The sequence below is a fragment of the Canis lupus genome, chromosome 2 (genome assembly GCF_048164855.1).
Source record: "Canis lupus baileyi chromosome 2, mCanLup2.hap1, whole genome shotgun sequence".
Taxonomy (NCBI): domain Eukaryota; kingdom Metazoa; phylum Chordata; class Mammalia; order Carnivora; family Canidae; genus Canis; species Canis lupus.
The window spans coordinates 66,351,201-66,378,700 of NC_132839.1; the positions used below are offsets into that span (position 1 = coordinate 66,351,201).

At 44.3% G+C, this 27,500-nt stretch overlaps 1 protein-coding gene across 8 annotated transcripts in view; it reads right to left on the reverse strand.

Moving 5' to 3' along the window:
• CC2D2A (coiled-coil and C2 domain containing 2A) overlaps positions 1–27,012 on the reverse strand; it is a 136,496-nt gene extending 109,484 nt beyond the window's left edge. For 2 of the 8 annotated variants that reach the window (XM_072805271.1, XM_072805254.1), the window contains exons 1-4: positions 26,730–27,011; positions 20,741–20,799; positions 18,506–18,589; positions 16,690–16,813 (exon numbers count right to left, since the gene is read on the reverse strand). In XM_072805271.1, coding sequence (XP_072661372.1) covers positions 16,690–16,813; positions 18,506–18,589; positions 20,741–20,779 — 247 coding nt within the window. In that variant the 5' untranslated portion in view covers positions 20,780–20,799; positions 26,730–27,011. Of the gene's footprint in view, positions 1–16,689; positions 16,814–18,028; positions 18,134–18,505; positions 18,590–20,740; positions 20,800–26,729 lie in introns of those variants that run through there. The other 6 variants (XM_072805319.1, XM_072805301.1, XM_072805311.1 and 3 more) reach the window with 5 other exon arrangements.
• Between the last annotated feature and the right edge of the window lie 488 nt (positions 27,013–27,500).

Consider the following 27,500-nt stretch of genomic DNA (forward strand, 5'->3'; position numbering starts at 1 on the left):
GCAATGAAATGGCCTTTGACCATCTTTTTAAACTCGTTTTAAAAAAATGATCAAGCCATTCCTTTCCATTTTCAAGATCATGTAAACATGGTAAATCATACCCGTTATTATGTATACTTAGAGTCCCAAGACTTTTCCTGTATGGCATTGGCCACATTTTGAACTTACATATTTGTGTGATTATTTGGTTAATATCTGTTCCCTTCCCCAGATTCCGTGGTCCCCAGCCACACAGGGCAGGTACAGGGCAAGTGTCAGTAAGCGTGTGTGATTCCCTGATGAGATAATGAAAGGGCTTCTGGACTGGGGCTTGTCAATCCCGTTCTCCTGCTGGCCACCCACCTTGCTCCTGCCCCCAAAAGAAGGATGTTTATAGTCAACAATAAGTGTCTTTAAACACAAAAATGCACCTTGTTTATTTACTTCCCCTACTAAAAAAAAAGAAAGCCAGTTTTTCAAGTTAACTTAAAATAGCTACCATCTAAATGTAGCTCACTAGAATAATTTTATATGTTAGTTTTTAAAAGAGAGACAAGATATTCTATTAAACATTCTCTCTTCTGAATGGAGAAAATGAAGTGACTTCTCTAGGATTAGTTTTAAAAACTGTGAAAGATTTTGAAATGGTAAAAAGTAGTTCTTGCTTGATATTTTAGAGTCCATGCTGGTGAAAGACATTTCAAGGGTATACAGATTTCTGAATCAGATTTGCACAAGCTTGGTGGGGGGTCACTTTCCCAGCTAGAATGTGACCCACTGGAGGGCAAAGACCTTGTTGGTGACCTTCGTACCTGGCACTTAGTAGCACTTAATCAGAGAAAGGAAAACATACAAGAGGGAATGGAGGGAGAACATGCAAACAAAATAAAATGTAATTCTCATTTGGGTAAAACCAGATGATGATGACAACAGTTTTTTCAAGATAACATGATGAACCATGTATACTAACTCCCTTTAACAGAATAACTGATAGAGATGAAGTGCTTTCCTTTTTATCTAGTAGAATACAGTGGTGTTTCCTTAAACGACTTGAACTAAAATAACCCTCCTGAGACATTTTTCCCCCTAATTCATTGTCAGTGACTCCACTACCTTGCTAATCTGCTCTGCGATCCCAAACTGCCGTCTATTTTTCCTGCCCTGGGGATCAGAACAGACTTGCCAAACCGGAGGAAGAGTGTGACCTCACATTTACATTTACAGAGGCTCTTTGACACAGCTGAGCGAACCTGGCATGAGTAAAGTTTCTGCGGCATCAAATGCAAAGAGTGTGATGAAAATAATTATAAAAATTATGAAAGACTTGATTTGGAGACATGCAAGAACTTGCAGATAATGCGAGTGTTGCAAGACATTCCGTTAAACATCAATTGGTATGAAATACGGATTTCCTTGGCAAGATGGCCTTTTTCAGGCAGTAGGATGATGTCCTCACCATGCTGCTCTGGCTTCTCAGGAAACCCATCCATCCCGAGGCTTCATCAGCCTCATGTTGGCATGCTTCCAGATCTTCTCTGCTCTGTCTCTTTTACCCTATCACTCATGTTCACTGTACCCCACCTCTCTCTCCTTACAGGCTTCACGAAACGGTGGACACTTTCCATTTTTCTCTTAACCACTTCTATTAAACCTGAACCCTCAGGAAACACAACCACCTCCTCGGAAGATAGGCACTGCATTTTGAAGTAATGCTATAATCTTCTCATCTGTCCCCAAGTCGATGGGATTTTGTTTTTATGGAGAAGTTTCTACAGTTTTTCCTCCACAGTCCGGAGGTCCTCCCCACGTCCCCTTACTGGTGTCAAGAGATCCCCATCTTTCTTGCAAGGTGTTGTTCTGTGACTCTCACTGCTGAGACCTGAGCTCTCTGTCTATCATGGGGTATACCAGGACTTGGCAAGGACTTGACATAAAATCAGAAATAGAGTATTTTGTTTTGGATTTGAATTGGTATTATCTGGATTCACACGGATTGTAGAACAGGTGAGCATGATGATGATTGGGTAGTGACCTTGTCTTCTACCCGCCCGGTCTAATTAAAGAATATACTTCTAGGGCAGCCCTGGTGGCTCAGCAGTTTAGCGCCGCCTTCAGCCCAGGGCTTGATCCTGGAGACCGGGGATCGAGTCCCGCGTCAGGCTCCCTACATGGAGCCTGCTTCTCCCTCTGCCTATGTCTCTCTCTCTCTCTCTCTCTAATGAATAAATAAATAAATAAAATCTTAAAAAAAAAAAGAATATACTTCTAGATGTTTTTATTTTATTTATTTTACTTGTTATGATGAATAAATATTTACCAAATCCTGTGGCACCTTTATGTTTTTATCAGTTGGGCACTATTGATAATTGTCAAGATCTTTTTTTTTTTTTGTATATTTTTTTATTGGAGTTCGATTTGTCAACATATAGCATAACACCCAGTGCTCATCCCATTCAGTGCCCCCCTCTGTGCCCGTCACCCAGTCACCCCATCCCCCCGCCCACCTCCCCTTCCACTACCCCTTGTTCATTTCCCAGAGTTAGGAGTCTCTCATGTTCTATCAATACAATAATATTATTGTAATCATAGAACAATAAAAATTTAGTTTGTTAATATGGTGAGTAATAAAAGGCTTCGGCATAGAAATAGGTTACTTAAAATTCTTGGAGCAGGAAGTGGAATGAAGGAGTTCAAGATGAAAAAGGAATGGTGTCAAATTTTCAACTGTTCAGGGAGAGCTTGTTTCTGATTTTTGAAGGAGATAACAGCGCTCGTCAAAGCACTGTGCAGTTTAGATTCTTTGGGATAATTTTAAGAGTGATATAACATTTTTATTTTAAAGCATTAATATTTGTTTTATATATTTATATTTTATTAACATCTGTATATTTATGTCATCAATAAAATATTTAATTTTTTTATAACAACTTACAGAGCATAGTTCTTATAGGCACAGTGGTCGAAAGGGTGGAGAGAACACTGCCTGACCTGTTTTTAATGCCTGCCTCTTTCCTCCAAATAGATAATCTGTCCTTTCCCATTACAAAATTCCTGGATAGAGTGTAAATATGGAGTTGGGGGGTAGGGAGAGCATAGGACAGAAGTCAGCTCAATCTTAGTAGAAATCTGGAGGGGAACAGGGCAAGTACCTGAAAGGCTTGGGAGGAAAAATATGATGAGTTGGACAATCTGTTCGACTGTCCTCAACATTGAACAACTTCATATGGATGTAAGAAAATGGAGGGTGCTGTCAGCCACTGTCAGCCCTCTAGGAACACAGGGTGTCCTTGGCTGTCAGGCAGGAAAACCTGCCACAAGGAAAGGGCTTCGGGTTATAATGGTGGTTGTCACTAGGATGTAAGGAGGTGGGTGATTATTTTCTTGTCTTTCCTTCTCCTGATTTTCTAATTTTTATCAAGCAGAGTAGTATCGCTTGTCAAAATCTTACTACATAAAATGAGAGTCAAAATAAACTTGCAAACAGTAGGCTCTGCCCTGGGTTTTGAGCCTCAGTGCTGCTGATGGATCACATTTGCTGATGGGTCTGGAGGTATTTCCATGGTCATGTTCTCCTCTGTTTCTTTATTTCATGGTCTCATTAATATCACATTTTACATTAACTGAAAACATGGGACCCTTATCTTGGCGCGAGTCTCCTTTTCCCCCAGGGGTGCTTTGAACCCTGGATCTGGATCTGCGCACTGCCCCTTCCTGCATCTCTGTGTGTCAGCACACCTCACAAGCTTGGGGATTGTTTAGGGCTAAATGCTTCTGTCTCCCCCAGAATTCATATGTTGAAGCTCTCCACACCATCCATGATGATGGTATCTGGACGAAGCCTATGGGATCCTGAGGGTGGGGCTCCCAGGATGGGATGCAATAGTGCCTCTCCACCTTTGTAAAGATTTTATTTATTTATTCATGAGAGACGCACAGAGAGAGGGCATGCAGAGACATAGGCAGAGGGAGAAGCAGGCTCCTCATAGGGAGCCCGATGTGGACTTGATCCCAGACCTCAGGATCATGCTCTGAGCCGAAGGTAGATGCTCAACCGCTAAGGCACCCAGGCATCTCACATTAGTGTCCTTCGAAGAAAAGAAAGCCCAGAACCATGGCTCTCTGTCTTTCCACCATGTGAGGATACTGTGAGAAGGTAGCCACCTGCTAGCCAGGAAGAGAGCTCTTACCAGGAACTGAATGAATCTGAGCTTTAATCTTGGAATCCCCAGCCTCCAGAACTGTGAGAAATATCTGCTGTCCGAGCCACTGTCTATGGTATTTCATTATTGCATCTGGAGCTCACTCGGACAGGGATCATCAGCTTGTGCAAGACTAGGCCCGGCCAGCCCAGCCTTCTGTCCCTATACTCCAGGTGGTGGGATAGGGTGAGGGGGATTCAGACAGGGCTGAGATTCTACAAGGCGGCTTCATAGATATTTTGCCATGAAAATTCTGCCTTGGATAGAGTGGGGAAAAAGAAGTAAACCTCATTCACAAGGGCCAGGGACTGCAAGAGAGATGCCAGGGTAACCGACCAGTGTCAGAACAATCTTTGTGAATTTCCAAGAGGGGAAATGGCACGTAAGGCTTCTGAACTTGGAGTATTCTTGCAGGCCTCAGCGCTGCTGATAGATCAGATTTGCTGATGGGTCTGGAGGGATTTCTGTGGTCATGTTCTCCTTCTCTGCTTCTCCTTCTCTGCATCTCTGTCAGGTTACTAGCATTCTCTAAAACCTAATTTTGGACATGCTAGATTAGAGAATCTCTTCTCCAGTTTTCAAACATTCAACCAACAAATATGTATTGAGCACCTATTATGCATACAAGGCACCAAGGATAGAACAGTGAAAAAAAATGAACAAATCCTCATCTTTGTGGAGTGTGTTTTCTGGCACGGAATAGAGAGAGCACAAACAGGCAGTATATTTAATACGTCTGACGGTAATAGGTGATATGAAAACAAATAAAACAGGATCCGGGATAAGGAGTGCCAGGAGGCGGGGTGTACTGCAGTTTTAAGTAGAGTTGGCCAAGCAAAGGCTTCAAGCTGACTTTGGAACAAGTGAAGGAAATGAGAGATCGAGCCACATGGATGGCTTGGGGATGTGCATTTTATAGTAATACCTGGTGCAAAGACCTCTTAGAGCCATACCTAATGCAGGCTCAGAGCAGAAAGGGGAAACATAAAGGGCAGGAGATGGAATACCAGGGTATCAGGTCATAGAGATAAGGGGGAGACAAACAGTGTAAGTCATCCTACAAAATGTGGCTTAAGCTCTGAGTCAGGTGAGAACCACTAGAGGACTGGAAGAGAGGAGTGACATGACCTTATTTTCCTAAAACCATTCTGGCTGCTAGGGTGAGAACAGAAACCAGGGCATCAGCTGGGATGCTGTATGACACTCCAGATGGGAGGCGAAGGTGGCTTGGATTGGGATAAGAGTGGGTGTACGTAGTGAGAAATAGGTGTATTTGAGGTCTATTCTGAAGATAGAGCAAACAGGACTTATAGGAACTTATGAATGGGGACAGATAAAGACAGGAGTTAGGGATGACCCAAACAACAGAAGAAATGAAACGTGTGTTTAGTGAGATGAAAAGATCGTAGGACAAACAGGTTGGGAGGAGGAGATTAGGAGTTCAGCTTCAGTAGAGTGAAATTTGAGTTGTCTCAGGATAGAACACAGACCTAACTAAATGTAAAAGCGAACAGCATAAAACTTATAGAAGAAAATACAGGAGAAAAATTTCATGAACTTGGGTTAGGCAAAGACTTTTTCAATATAATCCTCAAAGCACAATCCATAATAGAAAAAAAGTGATACACTTGACTTCATCAAGAATGAAAGGTTTTTGTACTTCAAAAGATATGATTAAGAAAATGAGAAGATAAGACATTTACTCAGAAAAAAGATCTATGAATTATTGATCTGATTAAGTACTTGTATCCAGAATATAGAGAACCCTTACAACTCTGAGGATGAAGAACCCAGCTAATAATGAGCGAACATTTAAGCAGATATTTTACTAAGATGATACACAAATGGCTAATAAGTGTATGAAATAAACACTCACTATCATTAATCATTAGGGAAATACAAATTGAAAGCACACCAAGATACCATTACACACCTTATAAAGACCATAATTAAATACTGGTAATACCCAGTGTAGACAGTTCTCACATACGGTCGGTGGGAGAGTAAACTGACATAGTGGTTTTGTAAAACAGATCGGTAGTTTCTTAATGAGTTAAATACAAATTTGACCCAGAAATCCTACAACTTCTAAAAAAAAAAAAAAAAAAAAAGAAAGAAAGAAAGAAAGAAAGAAAGAAAGAAAGAAAGAAAAGAAAACAGATATCCATGCAAAGACATGCTGCCAATGTGTTTAGCAGCATTATTAATAATAGCCCCAAGCTGGAAATAATCCAAATGTCCATCAACAGGTGAATGAAAAAGTAAAATGTGGTATATCCTTATGATGGAATACAATTCAGCAATAAAAAGGACCAAAATGTGGATAGATGCTACAATATCTATGAATCCCCAAAAAACATAATGCTAAGTGAAAGAAGCCGGACACAAAACACTACATATTTTATGATTATGTTTACAGGAAATGTCTAGAAAAGGCATATTTGTAAGGATATAAAACAAATCAGTGTTTGTCTAAGGCTGGGGTGGGAGTCGGGATTAACCATATATAGGCACAGAGGAACTTTCTGGAGTGATGAAATATTTTAAAACTGGACTGTGGCGATGGTTGTACAAATCTATACATTTAGCAAAAATGTAAGTATACATTAAATTGTATACTCACTTTGGGCAAATTTTATGATACACAAATTATACTGCAATAAGGCTTGTAAAAATATGAGTTACCCCATTAGACACGCAAACATAGATACCAGTAGAAGGCTGCCATTTAGTCTGAAAGAGCTCTGGACTTGGAGGTAACAATTTGGGACTGGCCAGTCTTACATATGATATGTATGTGTTAGAATTTCAAGTCCTGAGATGACCAAGAGAATGAGTATTGATGAAGAACCAGAGGGCCAGGGCCCTGAGCCTGGGCGCTCCGACATCTGGAGGCTGGGGGCATATCAGAACCAGCAAGGAAAGAGGGACAGCCAGCCAGGGAGAGGACAGGAAGAGAGGATTGCTGGAAGCCAAGTGTAAAGGGAGGAGGTGGCGCTGGGCTCCACCAAAAGCTGCTGAAAGTCAGTAAGGCAGAGACTGGCAGGTGACCAGTGAATGGAGCAAACAGGCAATTCACTGGCTGCCTCCACAAGAGCAGCGCCGCTGGGGAGTGGGGATGGGAGTTAGACTGGAGTGGGTTCAGGGATGCCTGGGGGGCTCAGTGGTTGAACATCTGCCTTTGGCTCAGGGTGTGACCCAGGGTCTTGGATTGAGTCCTGCATCAGGATCCCTGCAGGGAGCCTACTTCTCCCTCTGCCTATGTCTCTGCCTCTCTCTGTCTCTCATGAATAAATAAATAAAATCTTAAAAAAAAAGATTGGAGTAGGTTCAAGACTGGAGATGAACACGGGGGTAGATGACTCAGGAGCAAAGTTGCTTAAAGCAGTCTGCTGGAAAACGCCTTTCCTGATCGCTAATCATAATGATGGGTGTATTTCGTACTTGTGCTCTTTCATGATATAGTCAGTGAGGTGTGGACACAAAAGACAGAGGAGAGGCTCAGGAAACAGATTTCCCAGGGAAAGGCAAGACAGGACAGGGTCAACTGGTTAGGCCTGGCTAGTTTGAATGATTCTGGGAGCTCAAAGCTATAGCGGTGGCTCTAGTGGCCTGGTACCTGGCCCTGGGATGATGCAGGCTGAGAACTATTGCTTCCTGGGGCCGTACCTACCAGAAAGAGTTGGGCTGGGACTGGTCAGCTTGCATTTCAAAGGCACACTTCACTCTGAGCCCTTTGCCATCTCTAAAGAATTGGCTTGAATCTCTTCAACCCAGAAAGGTTATTTCCCCCGCTAAGATGTCAAATATCATAACATGCAGAAAAAAAATGAGAGAATACAATGTACTCTTTATTCATTCTTGTTTTAAAGCTTTAATTTAGTCCCCTTGGTACTGTGTAAGGTAGCGATGGCCAGGGCTGGTGAACTTTTTGACCTTTCCTTACATTCCCCAGCATGCTCTGACTAGAATGTTCTTTCCCTCATCCAGCTGCCAGACTCCAAGGTAACTTCCAAGACCCAGCTTTTATTGGGCAGGTCTCCTTGTGTTCCATATTGTCCTTTGTGACATTTCTTTCCTGGGTCAGTCTCTCCAGGGCTTGATGATTTTTAAAAAGCATGCCTAAAACGAAGCTCTATTTCCTTATGTTTGCATCAGATTTCACTAGATTCCCAACTTTCCTTTCCACCAATACTAAGAAATTGGCTCTGAAATGATGCTTTAATCAGAGAAACTAACACGAATGAATGGAAAACAGATGTCACTAATGAAGAAATTTATGTTCATAAGAAACTACTTAACATTTGATAGTTACTCCCTCAAGAGATGGTGCAAGTTGGAATCATGGGGGAAATGTGTGTACTTTTTTTCTAGATGTTTATTTGATTTGGAGCTAGTGCCTGTTCAGTGAAATGCTTTCTTTATTTGGAATGTCATGACTATATGTATGTTTGAATAGAAAATTAGGAGCCAAAGCCTTCACTGCATGATTTATGCTGCTGTTAATCAGGGAGGTGGCACCTCTGAGCATGCGCCCTGGGGCAGTGGGGGAGGCCATATAATCAGTGTGCTGGTATCTGAGTATCTGAATACAGTTTGACTTTCATGACCCTTGGCCACCTGGAGGAATGCTATAGTGTAGAGAGGGTGGTAGGCTCAAGGTGGGGAGTTGGAGTGCTAGCACCAAAGGGGAGACTAGACCCATGAGAGATTTGGAAAGTAAATGTCAAAGACCCATGTCCAGGAGAGCAGTCCTGGTTGGAAGGATGTGGTGGGCATGGTAAATGAGCATACCTAAACCAGGGCATGGCTTTGCATAAAAAGCGGAGAGACTGGCTTGAGACATCTGTTCACTCAGCAAGCATAATTGAGTGCCATCTGGGTACGAGCCCTGTGCTAAGCAGACCTGAAAGTCAGTGTCTACCCTCAAGAATTTCTAGTCCAGTAGAGAGGGGAGGCTGTGTACCAGAAAAGATGACACTCACATGGGCAGGAGCCTTGAAGCACAGAGAAGGTCTACTCAGCCCACACTGGGGCATAAGGGAAACTTTCCAAAGGAGGTGGTGTATATATATATTGATTTTTGAAAGGTCAGTAGCGAGGCTAAGTTGAACCAATAAACAAAACCCCCAAATAGAGAAGGGGTTAGTTTAGGTAGGGAGAATAAGGTAAGAAATCCACCCAAGTGACAGAAAAAGATGAGGCAAAGCCAGAGTGACAATCTCGGGAAGGCTCTATGCCCCATAGGAGGAGTCCCTGGGGACCTGGGAGCCACCATGGACAGTGTTGGTTGCAGGATTGTTACTGCACCTTCCATGGACAATTGCAAACCCTTAGCTTTAAAGACTAGTTGGGGTTGGGATTTGTGTCAAATGATGCCACAGCGTGGCAATTAAGAGCACAGAGGTCCCCTGACTGGAATTTGAATCCTGGCTCCACCGCCTCTAGCTGGTGGTTCTTTCTGCAGGCAGTTTCCTAGCCTATGAAACAATGCAGATGAGATGATCATGCTGTGCTGAGAGTTACATGATGTAATGCACGTAGCAACCTTAGTGCTCAAGAAAGGTAATTATTTTTGTTAGTTCTTTGGCAACAAGTTCTTCTTTTGGCTGGAGGAGACGACTATGTATGTGCTAGCCCCTCTGCAGGTGCTTTCTGTGTATTGTCTGATTTCATTGTCCTAACTGCTGCATTACGTCCAGGCTTTTATGATCCCCATGTTATAAATGACACTCCAGTGGCTTGGAAAGATTGGAGTTCTTGCTCAAGGTCCCATGACTGAAATTAGTAATGAGCAGCAGTGAGTCTGATTTCAGTTTCTATAGGCTTCAAGGAACATTTGCTGGCTTATAATGTTTATTTCTCTTAATATCTTGACAACATAATGGGATGTGGGCAAAGGAAGAGAATGAGGAATCTTGGTAGAAATCATATCAGAAAGTTTGCTACCTGGCTCTGAATGTGCTCTGAAGTTCTCAGAGTTCAAGATTGCCAAATTTTATCATCTATGTACTCTATCATCTATCCATCTACCCGTCTATCCGTCTATCTTTCTATCTACCTATCATCTATCTATTTTGGCTAGGTGGTACGTGGGATGCCTCAAGTAAACCACTAGATGCTTAGGGAAGAAAATAAAATGGAATTATGTGAGCTTAAAAAGTCCCATAGTGTTGTCAATATAAACTGTCTCGTTGGGGCTAGGGAAACCACTGAAGCTGAGGTTTCGCCTAGGGAAATGTAAACAGTATTTATAAATTGGTCATGAGAGAGCTTCATGATCTACTTACACAAAGTATTAGTGGAGCCTAGGTTGGGGGGGTTGCCAGGATTGTTTCAACATATCAAAATCAATCAGTGTGATATGCCTCAGTAACAGAACAAAGGACAAAAAAAAACGCATGGTCATCCCAACTGATACAGAAAAAGCATTTGACAAGATTCAACATTCTTTTATCATTAAAAATTCAACAAAATACGGATAGAAGGCAACTACCTCAACTTAATAGAGGCCACTTTGAAAGCCCACAACTAACATCATGCTCAGTGGTGAACAACTGGAAGTGTCTCTTTTAAGATCAGGAACAAGGCAAGGATGCCTCCCCTCACCACTTCTATTCAACACAGCACTGGAAATCCTAGCCAGAACAGTTAGGTAAGTGCTATAGACTAAATGTTTGTGTTCTCCCCAAATTCTTATAACGTAATCCCCAGTGCAATGGTTTTTGGAATAGAGGCCTTTGGGAGGTAGTTAGCTCATGAAGGTTCCACTCTCATGAATGGAATCAGTGCCCTTTTAAAAGAGATCCTAGAGAGCTCCCTTGCACCTTCTACCATGTGAGGACACAGCAAGAGGATAGCCATCTGTGAACCAGGAAGTGGGCCCTCCTTACCAGATATCAAATCTGCCAGTGCCTTGATCTTGAACTTCCCAGCCTCCAGAACTATAAGAAATAAATTTCTGTTCTTTATAAGTCACCCAGGCTATGGTATTTGTTATTGCAGCCCAGACATACTAGGATAGCAAGAAAAAAAAGCTACAAAAGGCATCCTAATTGGAAAGGAAGATGAAAAACTATCTGTTTGCAAATGACACGGTCTTACATATATAAAACCCTAAAGATTTTACACAAAAACACTGTTCAGCTAAGTTGCAAGGTATAAAATTGACATGCAAAAATAAGTTGTGTTTCTATATCCTAACAGCAAAAAATCTAAAAAGGATACTAAGAAAACAATTCCATTTAGAATAGCATGAAAAAGAATGAAATATTTAGGAATAAGCTTCACCAAGAAGGCAAAACACTTGTACACACTGGGAACCAAAAAGCATTGTCGAAAGAAATTAAAGACACAAATAAATGGAAAGAGAGTTCATGTTCATGAATTGGAAAACTTAATATTGTTAAAATGTCAGTACTACCCAGGGTGATCTACAGATTTAATGCAACCCCTATCAAAATTTTACTGGCATTTTTTTCCACAGGAATAGAGAAATTCATCCTTAATTCATATGAAGTATCAGAGGACCCTGAAATAGCCAAAACAATTTTGAAAAAGAACGGAGTAAGAGGTCTCATGCTTCCTGACTTCAAAACATATTATAAAGCTACAGTAATCAAAACAGTGTGGTGCTGGCATAAAGACAGACATATAGACCAATGGAGTGGATAGAGAACCCAGAAATAAACCCTTGCATATATGGTCAAATTATCTTCAGAAAGGCTGCCAAGGCACTCAATGGGAAAAGGACCTTCTCCTCAATAAACAGTGTTGGGAAACTGGCAATTCATATGCAAAAGAGTGAACTTGGACCCTAACCTTACATCATATAAAATAAAACTCAAAGTGGATTAAAGACCTAAATGTAAGACCTAAAATTATAAAACTCCTAGAAGAAAACATAGAGGAAATAATTCATGACATTGAATCTGGCAATGATTTATGAGGTATGTCACCAAAAGCACAGGCAATAAAAGCAAAGGAAAAAAATGGGACTATCTCCAACGTAAAAGCTTTTGTGCATCCAAGGACATAATCAGTGGAGCAGAAATGCCAACTGTGGAATGGGAGACGATATTTGCAAATCATGTATCTGAAAAGAGTTACTATAAAGAATACATAAAGCAGGCCTGTAGCTCAATAACAACCACCAAAACAATGAACTTGATCAGAAAATGGAAAAGGACAGATATTTCTCCCAAGTGTGATACACAAAAGGTCAACAAGCACACGAATAGATGCTCAACATCACTAGTTGTTAGAGAAATGCAAATCAAAACCACAGTGAGAGATGAGCTCACACCCACTAAGATGACTAGTGTAGAAACAAAACAAACAAAATAACCTAACTTTCCTAACCAAACAAAATAACCTAACCTTCCTAACCAAAATAACCTTCTCCACATCGGTAAGGATGTGGAGAAACTGGAAACTTGGTGCAATGTTGGTGAGAATACAAAATGACACACCCACTATGCAAAAAGTATGCCAGTTTCTCAAGAAATTAAGCATAGAACTACCATATGAACCCGCAGTCTCACTTCTTGCCACTTTTCTTCCAAAAGAACTGAACACAGGAGCCTTGAAGATATATTTGCACATTCACGTTGATAGCGATGTTATTTCCAATAGCCAAGAGGTAGTAGCAACTCAAATATCTGCAAAGGATGAATGTATCAGCAGGATATGACATATACATACAATGAAATGCTATTCATCTTGAAAAAGGAATGAATTCCTGTCACATGCTACAATGTGGACGAAACTTGACATGATTCTGGGTGAAATAATCACAAAGAGAAATACTGTACGGTTTTACTTACACAAGGTACTGAAAATAGTCAAATTCATTGCAACAGAAAGGAGAATGGAATTGCCAAGGGCTAAAGGAAGGAGAAATGGAGAATTAGTGTTTAATGGGTAGAGAGTTTGTGATTTGCAAGATGAAAGAATTCCAGAGATCTGTTGCACAATATATGTGAATATAGTTAACTCCACTGAAGTGTACATTTAAAAGTGATTGAGACAGCAAACTCTGTGTGTGTGTGTGTGTGTGTGTGTGCTTTACTACCATTAAAAATAAAAATATAGGGGTGTTTGGGTTGCTAAGTCAGTTAAGTGTCTGGCTCTTGATTTCGGCTCAGGTTGTAATCTCAGGGTTGTGAGATTGAGTCCCTGGGCAGGCTCTGTGCTCAGTGCGGAACCTGCCTGAGATTTTCTCTTACATTTTCCCTCTGTCCCTTCTATCTATGTATCTATGTATCTATCTATCCTCTATCTATAGATACATACCATATATCTTCTGGCAAAACAAATAGAGAGTAAAAGGATAGTTTTTTTAAAAAGATATTTATTTATTTACTTACTTACTTACTTACTTATTTATTTATTTATTTATTTATTTATTTAAGAGAGAAAGCACATGCAGGGGGATGGGCAGAGGGAGGAAGCAGACTCCCTGTTGAGCAGGAAACCTGATATGGGGCTTGATCTCTGGACCTTGGGATCATGACCTGAGCCAAAGGCAGATGCTTAACTGACTGAGCCACCAGACACCCCAGAAAAATGATACTTAAAACAAACATGGCAAAATCTTGTAATCCTTGAATCTGGTGCTGGGCATATGATGTTTACTGGGTTTTCTTTTTTTAAAGTAAGCTCTACACCCAATGTGGGCCTCAAACTCACAACCCTGAGATCAAGAGTTGCATGCTCTATCAACTGAGCCAGCTAGACGTCCTGAAACTGGATTTTATTTAATTCTGCGCACATTCAAATTTTCATTCTGAAAAATGGAAGCCCCAAGGGGTATTACATGTAGGATCTTAAGGACTTGGCACTTGCCTTGGTGACATCTGATTTACTTTGAGAATATCAGAAGCTATTTTGATAACCAGACACATAAAGCCTTAATAGATGGGCTAAAGAATTGTGAACAGAGGAAATAAATTTGTATTTCCTGTTTTGCTTGGAAAACATAATAAAAAGGATCAAGAAGAAAATGTGCCTGAGTGATGAAAACTCTCCCCAAAGAGCAGTCAGCCTCCTTGAACTCACTGGAGAGCTGTGTGGCCCCAGTCCACGTTCCTGCAGCCGAGCAGCGCAAGGACTGTGCGACCGAGTGGAAGGTGCTCTCATCACTGGGCCCCTGTGGTTTCACCGTCACCTCCTCAATCAGCTGATTCTCCCATAAGCCTACAAAACCTGAGTGGGCAGGGCTGAGGCTCTGGGCTGTTACGCCCCGGCAGAGTGGTCCAACAAATGTCACGGGGCCCCCACCCTGGACCAAGTATTGCTCTAGGCACTGGGGTTAGGGTTGGCCATGACTGGAGAAGGCTGTCCTGCTCCCAGGGATAGTCAGCAAACAGTTACCAGGGGACGCCAGGGGGCGATGTGTGCTCTAGAGCAAAACAGAACCAGGAGGACTAGGCGAGAAGGTAGGAAGGTGCTCTTTTGACAGATGGTCAGCAAAGCCCCCCCCTCCCTCCCCCCAGACTCCTTCATCCATCTCCACTTGACATCCAGCAGGCGTCTCGAACTTTGCAAGTCCTTCCTCGGTTTTACCCCAAACCCACTCTTTCTGCCATCTGCCCCTCTCTGTAAATGGCAACTCGGTTTTCCCAGTTGCTCAAATTACAAAGCTGGCATCATCCTTCCTGCTTTCTTTTTTTTTTTTTTTAAGATTTTATTTATTTATTCATGAGAGACACACAGAGAGAGGGAGAGGCAGAGACACAGGCAGAGGGGGAAGCAGGCTCCATGCAGGGAGGCCGATGTGGGACTTGATCCTGGGTCTCCAGGATCAGGCCCTGGGCCAAAGGCACTAAACCACTGAGGCACCCGGGCTGCCCAATTATTAAAAGTCTTATTATTGGCCAAACCTCTCTGACATCTTTTCCCTTGATTTAAAAATAACTACTTGGGACACCTGAGTGGCTCAGTGGTTGGGTGTTTGCCTTCAGCTCAGGTCAGGATCCTGGGGTCTGGGGATCGAGTACTGCATCAGGCTCCCTGCATGGAGCTGGCTTCTCCCTCTGTTTCTGCCTTTCTCTCTCATTGTGTCTCTCATGAATAAAATAAAATCTTTTAAAAAATAAAAATAAAAATAACTACTTAATGCGGCACCTAGATGGCTCAGTCGGTTGAGTGTTTGACTCTTAATTTCAGCTCAGGTCATGATCTCAGGGTTGTGGGATTGAGCCCCGTGTTGGGCTCTGCACTGGGCCTGGGGTCTGCTGGAGATTCTCTCCCTCTCCCTCTGCCCCTCTCTGCCTCACACATACTCTTTCTCTCAATAAATAAATAAATAAATAAATAAATCTTAAAAAAAATAAAAATAACTACTTAAATATTCAATAATTGTGCTATGGATTGAATTGTGTCTTCCGTAGAATTCATATGTTGAAGCCGCTACCCCTAATGTGACTGTATTCGGAGAGAGGACCTCTGAGGAGGTGATGGATGTTTAATGGGGTTATATAGTGGGACCCTGATAAATAGGATTCCTGTCCTTACAAGCAGGGATATCCAAGTGAGCACACAGGGAGAGAGGCCTCGCTGGAAACCCACCACCCTGGCACTTTGATCTTGAACTTCTTGTTTCCAGAATTATGAGAACATAAACGTCTACTGTTTGAGCCTCCCAGTCTGCGGTATTTTGTTGTGGCAGCCTGGGCTAAGACAAGTTGTAATCTTCAGTAATGAATATTTTTGAGCATTTTGAAAAAGAAGTAACTGTATGGCATGAAGTTTGGTTCTGTTTTCCTAATCTGTAACAGTCCTATGATATCATCTCTCTTAGATGGGAACCACATTTTTCTTAGGGTTGGACTTCAGATGAGTTTGCTTCCAAAGCCCTCTGGTTTCCAATAGTTACTTTATTTCCCAGCCCTGCTACAGGGAAATAGGGTAACAATTGTGTCATGATTACTTAACTGAAAAGTGTCACACACCTTCTCCTCTTGTCTAATTCACTTTTCATGAAAAGCAACAAGGAAGGGATAATCCTTTTCCCAACAGCTGAGCTGCTAATGAATGATGTCCTCTGTCATGGAGGTTCTTGGAAGGGGGAAGAGTGTGTATGTGTGTGTGGGACGGGGGGCGGTGCTGGGTAATTGCAGGAGTTCTCAAGGGCCAAGGCCACTGGGACCCTCACAAGATCCCTCATATCTTGCAATGTCTGAATCAAGCCCCACATCTTGGACATGCGTGGCTTCCTAACCATTCACGCTCCCTTGAATTCCTACGATTTGATCACCTGTACTATTTCTATTTCAGGTAGCACTTCCAAACTTATGTGGTTATATAACTATGTCCCGAAGCTATGTGTCCTGTCTCCTAGACAGATGCTAACAGACAGAATCATCCAGAGTTGAGGTGACGTGTGTGGAGGGGTGGTGGTCGCGTGTGAGAAATAATACCCCTTAAAAATCCGCATATGGCTCTGTGCTGATCACAGTAGGCAATTAATTCATTAATACTGGTTGAACTCAGTGAGGGGGACACTTACTCCGTGGGCCTCGACGGCTCATCATGCTCAGGGGGCGAGTGTCAGAATCTTCCTGCTCGGGCTCCTGCTGGCCGCCCAGGTGGGGATTTTCAGACACCATCTCCTCGGGGCCAGCGGTGGGCAGCTGTGGGCAGAGAGTCAGAGGCTGTTACTCCCTGGGCTTCGGTTGACTCAGATCCTCTCTGGGGATGGGATGCGTCACTCAGCGAGGGGACAGGCCTCAATACTCTTCAGATCTAGATAACTGTGGGCCCGTCACCAGTGCCAGAAACACTGTGCCAACCCTGAGTTTGTCTAATAGGGTTCTTGCGAAATTACTGAGGCATCCCCACCTAAAATAGTTTCACAAAGTCTTCCCTGGGTACTTCAGGACAAAGAATAGCCTCCGGTTCCTTCCCCGGCTCCTTGAGGAGGGGAGGCTGGTGAGCAGAGGTGGCAGCGGAGGCCAAGGCTGAGCGATGGCCTTTGGGGCCAAAGACTTGCCTTCTGAACTCAGATGAACCGTGGGACTCTGGGCAAGTTACTAACTTCCTAGCTTCCTTCCTTCTCCATCCGTAAAAGAAGGGAGTGTGCAAGGGGGACACTGAGCCGCTTGCTCCTTTGTGTCAGGACTTGTGCAAAGCACAGACATTGTGATTTAAATGAATGTCCTGGGGGTGGATCTGGGGCAGCGACTTAGAAAACAAACAAACAAACAAACAAACACATTCCTCCAAATTCCATTCTGAAGTGCTGCTGGGGCTCGGAAACGCTACTCTGGAGCCCCCCAAAGTGCTGCTGCTCCGAGGTCTGCAGTCGGGCTCCTGCAGTTCGAGCCAGGAGAAGTGTCCGCTCTATGGTCTCCTCCTCGTTCCTGTCTCCTGTCCCGCCCAGGGTCCCAGCCCCGAGCCTGTCACCTCCGGTCACCTCTGCGCGCTGTGCCTGTGGCCCCAGAGCTAAGGACTTGCACTCTTTCCAGAAGTGCTGGGTGCCCCTGCCCCAGCTGCAGGAAGGGGCTCGGTCCCCCTGAGTGGCCGGCGGTGCCCCCGTCGCCCTGGTCCTCCCTGGGCCGCTCCATCCCGGCTGCTGGACACCCGGGGGCCCGCCTCAGCCCCGCGTGGCCACCTGGAGTGTGCGGGGAGGGCGCAGCGGGGACAGGGGCTTCTCCCGGCGCCTCAGGTCCCCACCTCCCTGTGCCCCTCTCAGGCAGCCCATCACGTGGCTGCTGCCTCAAAATGGCGCTCTCTCCCTTCCCTCCCCTGCTGGCATCTCGATTGTTCCAAGCAAATTGCCTGTCGGCAAGATGTTCCCCGCCTCCCCTCCTCAGAGGACAGGGGCTCCTGACCACGGGAATTTTTACCTGGACAAGGCCGGTCGTGCAGGGGGTGGATGCTCCCAGCCAGGAAGGCTCACTCCTGTGGAGGAGGCTGGGGTGGGGGTGGGGGTGGGGGCCTCGGGTCTAGACCGAAACTGAATTCGGGTTTGGGAAAGGCACAAAAGGAGAGTTCCCCATGACTAGTAGTCCTGCACTGCCATCTATCGCCGGCCTCAGTTCATGGAGGAGAACTACAAAGCCTCCTTCCCTCTCTTCTGGACTTCTCTCAGGAGGTGGGAGAAACCTCAGAGGGATGACACCCCCGGGTATCAACCACGGTCTCCTTCTGAGGGTCATCTGTGAGGCCTCACACAGGTCCTACACTCCACACCTTCCACCTGCATCCCTGCCTTTCGGGGTGAGGGGGGCACCCCAGGAGGATGGGTGGTCCCCTGCAGGGTGCGCGAGTCTCCTCAATCAGCCTGGTGCACAGCCAGACCCCTGGTCCCCAGCACTGCATACCCGGTTCTTTCTTTTTTGTCTTGCAACCTTTGAAGTCTTCTTCTGTCTGCCCACCTCTGCGACCTCATTGTTTTCGCTGAACTCCTTTGAAAAAAATGCAAAGGGAAGAGCCATCATTTGGTTTGTGTATAAGCTGGTGAAACAAAAACCAGTAAGAGGGGAAGAGGGGTGCATTTTAGGTATTAAAATTAAAATGGCCATCTTGCCCACTCCCCTAAAGTTGAGTGTGAGCTAAGGGGACAGTTGGCATGGTCTATGCAGCCACCAGCATCTACTCTTCTCAAAATAGACATGGTCTTGAAAAACTGTATCGAAATGGAAACATCATGATGAGGTGATGCTGGAGCCTCCATGGTCCCATGTCCTCCTTTGTGCCCGCAACATCCACTGTGCTTCCAGCTCTGGGGATGCAGAGAGGCTCCCTGCCCTCAAAACTCATGATCTAATGGAGGCCATGAGCATGAGCGAGTGAACCTGCCAGCACAGCCAGTGTGCCTAGACTGAGGAACCCTGCAGAGCATGATCTCAGAATCATACCTGGGGTTTCAAGGGCTGGGATCCTCTGCACCCCCAGCCTCAGTCTCAGGTCCAGGATAATGAAGATGTGTGTTAAATCACCATGAACTTTCAATTTAAAGAAAATGTCTGCAGGTCTTTTTGAAAACAGAGAAATTCTTTCACAGGGCAAGCTTTGTTTTCTTTTTCCACATTATAAATTCTAAAGCTTTAGTTATATAAAGTGTTGGAAGCTGAAGTGTTCAAGCTTTAAACTTTTCTGGTCCTAGAGTTTTACAAACTGGGGTACAAGTATCTCTGGGTATAAAAGAAGCCGCAAGGTAAACCTGGAATCTGTCTCCTCGTTATACCAAATTGGAAAGTGCTCAAAATAAAACTGGGATTTTTTAAAATATGGAAATAAACTTGGAACACACAAAAAAAATGGATTTTAATGATATGACTTAAGATTTCAAAGAAATATCATGCAGGTTTCTGAGCCAGTCTCTGACTGCACATCCTGCCCTTGGTCGTCAGAGTTAGAGATGGCAAAAGCTTTGGTGAGCTGGGGAACTGAGGTCCTAACTAGCAAATGGGCATAGCTTGGGCTTGTCTTCTGTCCAAGGGACTTGATCTCCCTGACTCATCCTCTGGGTGCAAGCCCCACCTCATCGGGACCTCACAATTCAGGCCACAATTCAGGTCACAATTCAGGGCCACCATGTAGGGAGTGTTCTTTTCTTAGGAATTGGCCAATTTAGATTATAGGATGTTGATGAGATTGAGATGTGAAAATGTGGCCCCTAACTCATGTCTAAGTTCTAATTGACTTAGAGAATAGATTTGAGACAAATCTGGGTTTTGGTTTTTTTTTTGTTTTGTTTTTTTCTTTCTAATAATGATTTGATTCTCTATCAGCAGAAAACTGTCTAGTAGGACTGCAAATTAGATAGAATGACAACTCCATGAAGGCACAGGGCTTTCTTTGATCCTATATCCCCAGGGACCAAGGCACCATAAATGTTTGTTTTATGAATGAATAAGCAGATGTAGATTTATGTGGGTTGTCAGGACTTGATACCTTGCTTAAACTGAATCTGCATGGTTTTTGCTGGGTAATGTGTTGCTTCTGGCTTTAGAAGTACTCTATGGAAAACAGAGTATCTTCTCCATTTCTGCTTCTGCGGTCTCCAGTTGGTGGGCCCCAGGGCTAGGAGAGAAGCTAGGGTTGAGAGCAACAGCTTCTCCTCCGTTCAGAGGTCTACAGTCTCTAAATAAGGATCTGCCTTCTCTATTCTAGACAGTGTTTAATGATGTTTTGTACATGATGGGCTGGAAATTGCAGGACCCCATGAGACAGAGGATTTTATTAGTGGTTATAATCTATGATTATTACCTTCACTCTGAATTTCTCTACAAATCAATGGTGCTTCAGCAGAGCTGACTCAGCAGCAGGTGGTAACTTAAAACTGCTGTGTGTCAGAATTCATGAAGTTGTGACTAAGCAGCTTGAGAGCATCCACGTGGAGTTGCGCCCCTGGACAGCCTGCAGGGATGCATTTCTTATACCATCAGCCAGCCCCCTTCGCCACTGCATGCCTGACATAGCACCTTCTGTGTACAGTAGGTGTGCAATAAATGCTTGTTGCTGATCTAACATCCTCACTCACAAACACATGCTACATGAATGCAGGGAACACACAAACATACTTTCAGGGGAACATCTAAGCAACTACTTACCTCTGTAATTATTTTTACTTTTTCTTCCTTGGGATTCATTTTGGCTACAATGGTGGCTCCTGGACAGGAACAAACAAAAAACCAAAAAAAAAAAAAAACCACAAAAAACAAAGAAGTTGGGCCTTTGAAAATCAGCAAAACATCTTTCTTACTATCAATAAATATGAAGCTGACCTTGATGGTTAGTGAAGTGTTGGAACTGAGTAGATAGGTGTTCCATTCCCAAGGAATATGTGCTTGCAGACCCAGATAGGTGGAAATGAGCCCCAGAGGAAAAAGAAGTATGCTAGACCCTTCTGACCCCATGAACCTGGCAATGAGCCCAACGGTGAACCTGGTGCCACTGTGCAGCAGGTGGGAGTGAGAAAGAGTTGTGCCCTGGAGTCAGAGGCCCGTGGTGGGCATCCAGTAGGTAATTTCTCCTTTCCCCTCAAACCACCTTCTTACCACCTCCTCACTCTCTCCCCATGCCCTTGGTTCTCATTTCACTGAACAGAGAGATGACACCAGAGGGGGGCACCCCTCTTCCGCCCTGCTCCCACCCCTTCAAGTCAGGTAACCTCATTTGCTTCCGCTCACTACTGTGCCTGTCCCTGTTCCCATCTAGGCCGGGATCTCAGCCTATGCATGGGCCTCATTACATCTCTCCTTTGGGACGTTGAGCTGACAGTTTCCTCTTTTCCGCCGGATCATAATTTCTTTTTGCTATATTGGCTCGTTTCCCCCTAGTGAAAAAAGTGCTGTAATTGGCCCCTTCTTACAAAGGGCTCTCTCTGGGGTCTCCTGGGTGGCTCAGTCAGTTAAGCACCTGTCTTCAGCTCAGGTCATGACCCCAGGGTCAAGGGATGGAGTCCTGCATCCCACTCCCTGGTGAGCACCACTCCCTGCTGAGCACCTGAGCTGGAGGCCGGCAGCCCCCGGCGCCCCCACCGCCCGCGCCTGCCGAGCTCCCCGCCGGCCCCCCGGCCCGTGCCAGGGCCGCCCGGGACGAGGACAGGGAGCCGGAGGAGGCCCAGATGCAGCGGGCCCAGTTTTAAATTTTTTTTTTTTTTTTTTGAAATTATAACACTTTACTGTATACATGTTTTGGTCCCCTCTCAGCTTCTTTCTTCCTTTTAAATCATTCGGTTAAAGGAGCACCAGCACACACCTGACACAGCACTTGTATGAGCTCGCAGGTCCGAGCTCCTCCGCTGCCCCCTGCCCCCCAACCCTGCCCAGGGCACTGGGTCACAGCCCTACCAGGCCTGGGAAGGGGAAGGAGGACCACGGTTGCAGCTCCAGGACTCTCCGAGTGCCTGCTGGTGCCCGGCCATCCACATAGGTCTCGTCCTGCACCTGTGGCTTGCAGGGTTGCCCAATGCTTCTCTCTTTCCCTCTGCCTCAGTGTGCTCACTCTGTCTCTCCCAAATAAATAAATAAATATTTAAAAAAGAAATAAAAAGACTCTCTCTGGACTTCTCTTTCTAGCTAATGCTCAAATTGTCAACAGTCTACAGGAAAGCTTCTCAAACCCTCTCTTTCCAAATCGGTTTGCTGGGCCCAGTGCACCTCGAAACTGCTCTTGTCTGGGTCTCCAACTGATCCTGCTTTGCCACATCTCATGATCAATTCTCAACACTCATCTTATTTGACCCTTAGAGCCATTAGTAATGCAAGTGACCCATCACTTGCTTTTTTCTTGAAATAGTTTCTTCACTTGGCTTCTGGGATGTGTTCTTTCTTGGTCTTCCTCCATCCCTCTCTCAGGCTCCTAGGCTGGTCTGTATCTGCTTTCATTTTCCTGATCACCACACATGGGGCTCTGCTTTGCCCATATTCATCCCATGGTGGTCTTACTCAGCTCTTGGCTTTATTTATTTATTTTAAAGATTTTATTTATTTATTCATGAGAAACACACAGAGAGAGGCAGAGACATAGGCAGAGGGAGAAGCAGGCTCCCTGAGGGGAGCCCAATGAGGGACTTGATCTTAGGACCCCAGGACCACGACCTGAGCTGACGGCAGACGCTCAACCATTGAGCCACCCAGGCGTCCCTGTCTCTTGGCTTTAAATGCCACTTGTCTACTAATACTCCCCACTTACACCCTGGGCCCACACACCTCCCCAGAGCTCCAGACTCAAACATCTGGATGCTTGATGGATACCTTCACTTGGCATAAGACGCCCCAGATGAGCCTCTATGTCATCACCCCCAAATCTGCTTGTCCTACAGTCTTCCTTGTTGCAATAAACATAACTCATTTGTCTTAAGCCAGAAATGTTGGAGTCATTCTTGATTTCTCTCTGACTCTCACATGACACATTACATGCAATTCATGGAAATCCTGCCAGCTTTGCCTTCAAATCATATTGAGGATCCAATCTCTAAGCACCTCTAAATACCTCAAGCTACCTCTAAGCACCTCCACTGTCATCACCTTGGTCAGGCACCATTGTCTTTCACCTGGCCTCTTATAAGACCCTCCTAAAATCTCTGCTTCCCACCTTGCTCACCTACAGTTTGTTCTTTACATTGAAGAGAGTGAATTGTTTAAAATTCCAGTGTGAACATGTCCTTCCTCCACTCAAAAGCCAATGACTTCCTTTTTTTAACCAAGTAAAATCCCAAGCCCTTTCAGGGGGCTACAAGGCTCTACATGATCTGCACTTGAAGGCTCTGGCCTCAGGGCCTTTGCACTTGGCTGTTTGCTTTGCCTATCTTTCCTAAGATAAAAGCACAGCATTCTGTCTCTCTTAATTCCTTCAGGACCCTAGACACCCTTCAGAGAATTCTTCCCAGAACACTCATAAAACAATGGTAAGCTGCCTCCCTCATCCTCCTGGAACTCCCTAACTACTTTATAATGATTTCTTTTTCCATGGTATTTATCACCACACTCTCTCTGTATATTTATTTGTTATTGTTTGTTTGCCCATTTCCACTAGAATAAAAGCTACAAGAGGGCAGGGACATTTGCTCATGGTTTACCACCAGAACAAAGGAGTATGGCACACAACAAACACTCAATAAATGTGTTTCAAATGAATGACTAAATCACAATTTATTGGCTGTGTTTCCCATGGCTACATTCTGGAGCCCCTTTAAATTTTCATCATCTTCTCTGGGCTGCCTCAGAAATCAAATGGGAGATTAGGAGGAGAAAGGCCAGGGCTGATGAATCCTAAGCTCCTCCTAATATCCTGGGATCTGAAGCCCAGCTGGGCCCTGTCATTTAAGTAGATCATCTGAGGCGTTCAAGGTTACCCTGACCCTGGTGGGGAATTAGCATATTCAAGGGAAACAAAGCATCTAAAATCTGTTGTCTCCAGGCCTCCTTAGAGGCTCCCAGAAATCCTGGAAGGAAACCGATGACCGCAGCTCAGAAAATAAAAGGACGGAGGAGGCCATCCAGTTGGAGAGAGGAGCAGAGAATAGGAACAAAATGCCGAAGGATGAGAAAGCTCTCTTGTGATCAACTCCGGTAATTATGAGCTGGAAAAAAAGAACTGTGATGTATTTTAGGACAGAAAGATTCCTTCTCAATAAATTAAAAAAAAAGTTATATAGGAAAGATACAGAAGTAAAAATGAAAAATGGAACAGAGATGATTTTTTTCTCCTCATTCTTTCCTGATCATTACCTTGAATGAGTTTCTCAGGAAATCAAATGACATCAAAATTTATTTTTTCGTGAGCATAGTTCCTAAGAAAAGATAAATCAATACTGCCTGACTTTAATATGCAGCTTGTCATCGCCAAATGCATTGAGCACTTGTTAATATATTCCTATTGGCAACATCAAAATAAGAGGCACAATTTACTGCAGACTTACTTTGTGCTATCTCTGGATGTATGATCCCCCCGACCTTACAACAGTACTTCCAGCTCGGTTGTACATGCCTCAGTTTACATGTGAGGTACCAAGGCTTCCTCTGAGGTTGGCTTCTGGCAGGTCACAGGATTTGTCCAAAGTCATGGTCATTAAATGTCACATTCAGAATGTGACCCCATGACTTGGTGATTTCAGTCTTCCCCAGGCTGCTCTATCTCTCTTTCTCACTGTTTATTCCTGCTTTTGTGATGATATCAATGACTCACCTATGCTAGTTCACTGTCCTAGAAATTCGTAAAATTGAAAACTTACAGAGTCTTGCCCCACTGAGAAAAGGCTTTGGCTACTTCAGGTCAATGATTTATTTAACTTAATGCAGAAATCCAAAGACATTTTTCTAGGAAATACTGATACCTCTATCCAAACAAATGGACTCTGAGGGTCATGAGTAGCTCAGTCATATCCAGAGGACTCTGTGACAACTTCTACAGAATGTAGGGAAAAGAATGAAGGTATATGATACGAGATGCATGGCATCTCAACTTGGGCTGCTTAAAAAATAATACACTATGAGAGTCCTATTCTAAAACAGTGAGAACTTGGGTGTATAGAAATAGTGAGACCTGGGTTCCAATTCTAGTTCTATTATCAGCTATGTAGTCTCGAGGCCATGCCTTCACCTCTCTGAGATACATTTCTTCTCCTGTAAACTTATGATGATAATTTTTACCTCTAAGAGTGATTACTCTAGAAGAGCTAGGTGATAGAGTGTGTGGGTAAAATGCCTAGCACAGACCAGGCTCTCGATATTGGTTAAGTGCTATTATTAAAACAAGGTGCTATTAGAGAGGGGAAGTAGAAGAAAGGAGTGAGGACGGAAAAAGAGCTTAGAGGACAGAAGGGAAATCATAAGAAAGACTCTAGGTGATATTCAAGTCCCCCATTACCATCTTCAGCTCCCACCCTCCCCACCTTCAACTTCTGAGCTCCCAAACTCAAATTCCTCTCTTTCCCTTCTCCTAGCTAGGCCCAAGGCAGTTTTCTTTCTCTGAAGCAGCCCTCACCCCGGCCCCACACACCCATGGGCATTTCCTCTCTGTGTACTGTGCTAAGCTTTTTCTGGCCTAGACTGTTAGGCTAGGAGCCTGGAAACCTGGCAGATGCCACACACCCCCCTTCTAAATTCCGTATCTACTTCTACAAGGTAATCCAGCCACAGCTTCCCTTTGTATAAAGTTAGTGACATATCGCTTTATAGAATTATTTAATCAGCTTGATATAACACACATTGCCCTAGAAGACTACATATAAATGCCATACTTGCGCTGCACTCTGTGGTATATGCCCCGTGCATTTACATGATGAACTAAGGGCTCCCAGGTCCTCCCTGGGAGTAGTCAGCTGTGCTCCAAGCACGTTCGACTCTTTTATAAATATCTGATGGCGCTTAGCTCATTGTACTGTTAGAGTCTGTTCATAGGTCTGTCTTCCGAGTGAACTCTGAGCTTCTGATCTGGTCTAATGCTTTTCTGTACACTCTGAACTCCAGCACGTTGCTGGTGCATCGTTCATGCTGGATATGTGTTGGCGTGAACGACTCTTTAAATGAGCTCTAGGACATAGGCATAGAGAGATATTTTATTCTGGAGCTGAATTTATTTGCAGAAGAGGTTATATGAAAATCCAATAACAGACATGTATTTCCCATTAGACTTTATTAGCTTTCCATAGTGCCTCTCTGCAACGAAGGCCAACTAGTAGTATAAGTAAAACAGCTAGCAGATTTTCTTGTGGTCTTTTGGAATGGTGATCTTCTTCCCTTTGTCCGCAATGGCTGTTTCTCTGTCTAATGCCAAGCAGAATGAGGTGGCGATAGCTAGCTAGCACTTTGCCCTTGAACCAATTTGAACTGAAAGGCTCAGAAATGCAACAGGCAGCAAATGTTTCTGGGACGGAGACTGAAATGCAACAAGATGGCATGAAAAGTCCCAGGAAGGAAGCAGAATGACCATCTGGGAGGAATTCCACCCAGGGGCAGTGATGAGCCAGACTTCCATTTCCTGCAAACCAGACACCAGACAGCCGCTTAAATCAGAGCAGCCCAAGTAATGCTCTAGGGAGTCAATTCCAGAAAGCAAAACCTGAATCATAGTGATGGGAACCCTTACACTTACAATTCATTAAATCCGCTCAGGGTGCCGCCGAGGGGAGCTGAGCTCCAAGGCCGGGTCACTGAAGGCAGGACACCACTGCTGCAGCCCTGCTCCCGGTAAGACAGGATTACCTTAAGGAACTTTACAAAGCACTTTGCAGATTCCGCTTTCTGGGACGAAAGGAAAGTGGAGAGAGAAGAGTCTTACTGTTGAATCTTCTAAAAGAATCCAAAAAGGCTGGATGTTGGGGCGGCTCCCGGGCTGCTCCCTGGGAGGCTGCAGAGCCGTCTGGGAGCAAAAACACCCGCTTAGCAACACGTTCCTAAGGGAGGTCACTCAGTGACTTTTTTTTTCTTTTAAAGTGACAGGTCACTTCCAGAGGGGAGCCGGCAGGAAAAAGACAAGAAGGAATGGGCTTGGGGCAGCTGATCAGAAATTAGGGGAAGCTTTAGGAGCCACACCCTCCTTCTTGTCATCAGAGTCACTGGGCATTTCTGGCAAAAGGCAGGTCACGCTCAGAGGGAGGTGGTTTAAAATCGTGAAAGGTCCCCATTACAGGTCTGGCTTATGTGCAGAAAGGTCCTGTGGTAGTGCTGCTGGCCACCAGCGAGTGTGGTGCAGGAGTGTTTTCCAGTTAAATGTGGAGGCTGAATGCTCAGGATTAATCCTTGCTTATTCTTTGAATCCCACTGAAATCGCTGAAAGAGGATATAAATGGTAGGGCTCAAAAAAGCAAAGGTAATGGGAGAAGAAGCAAAGCAGATGGAAGAGTAATGGAATGAAGAGACCAAG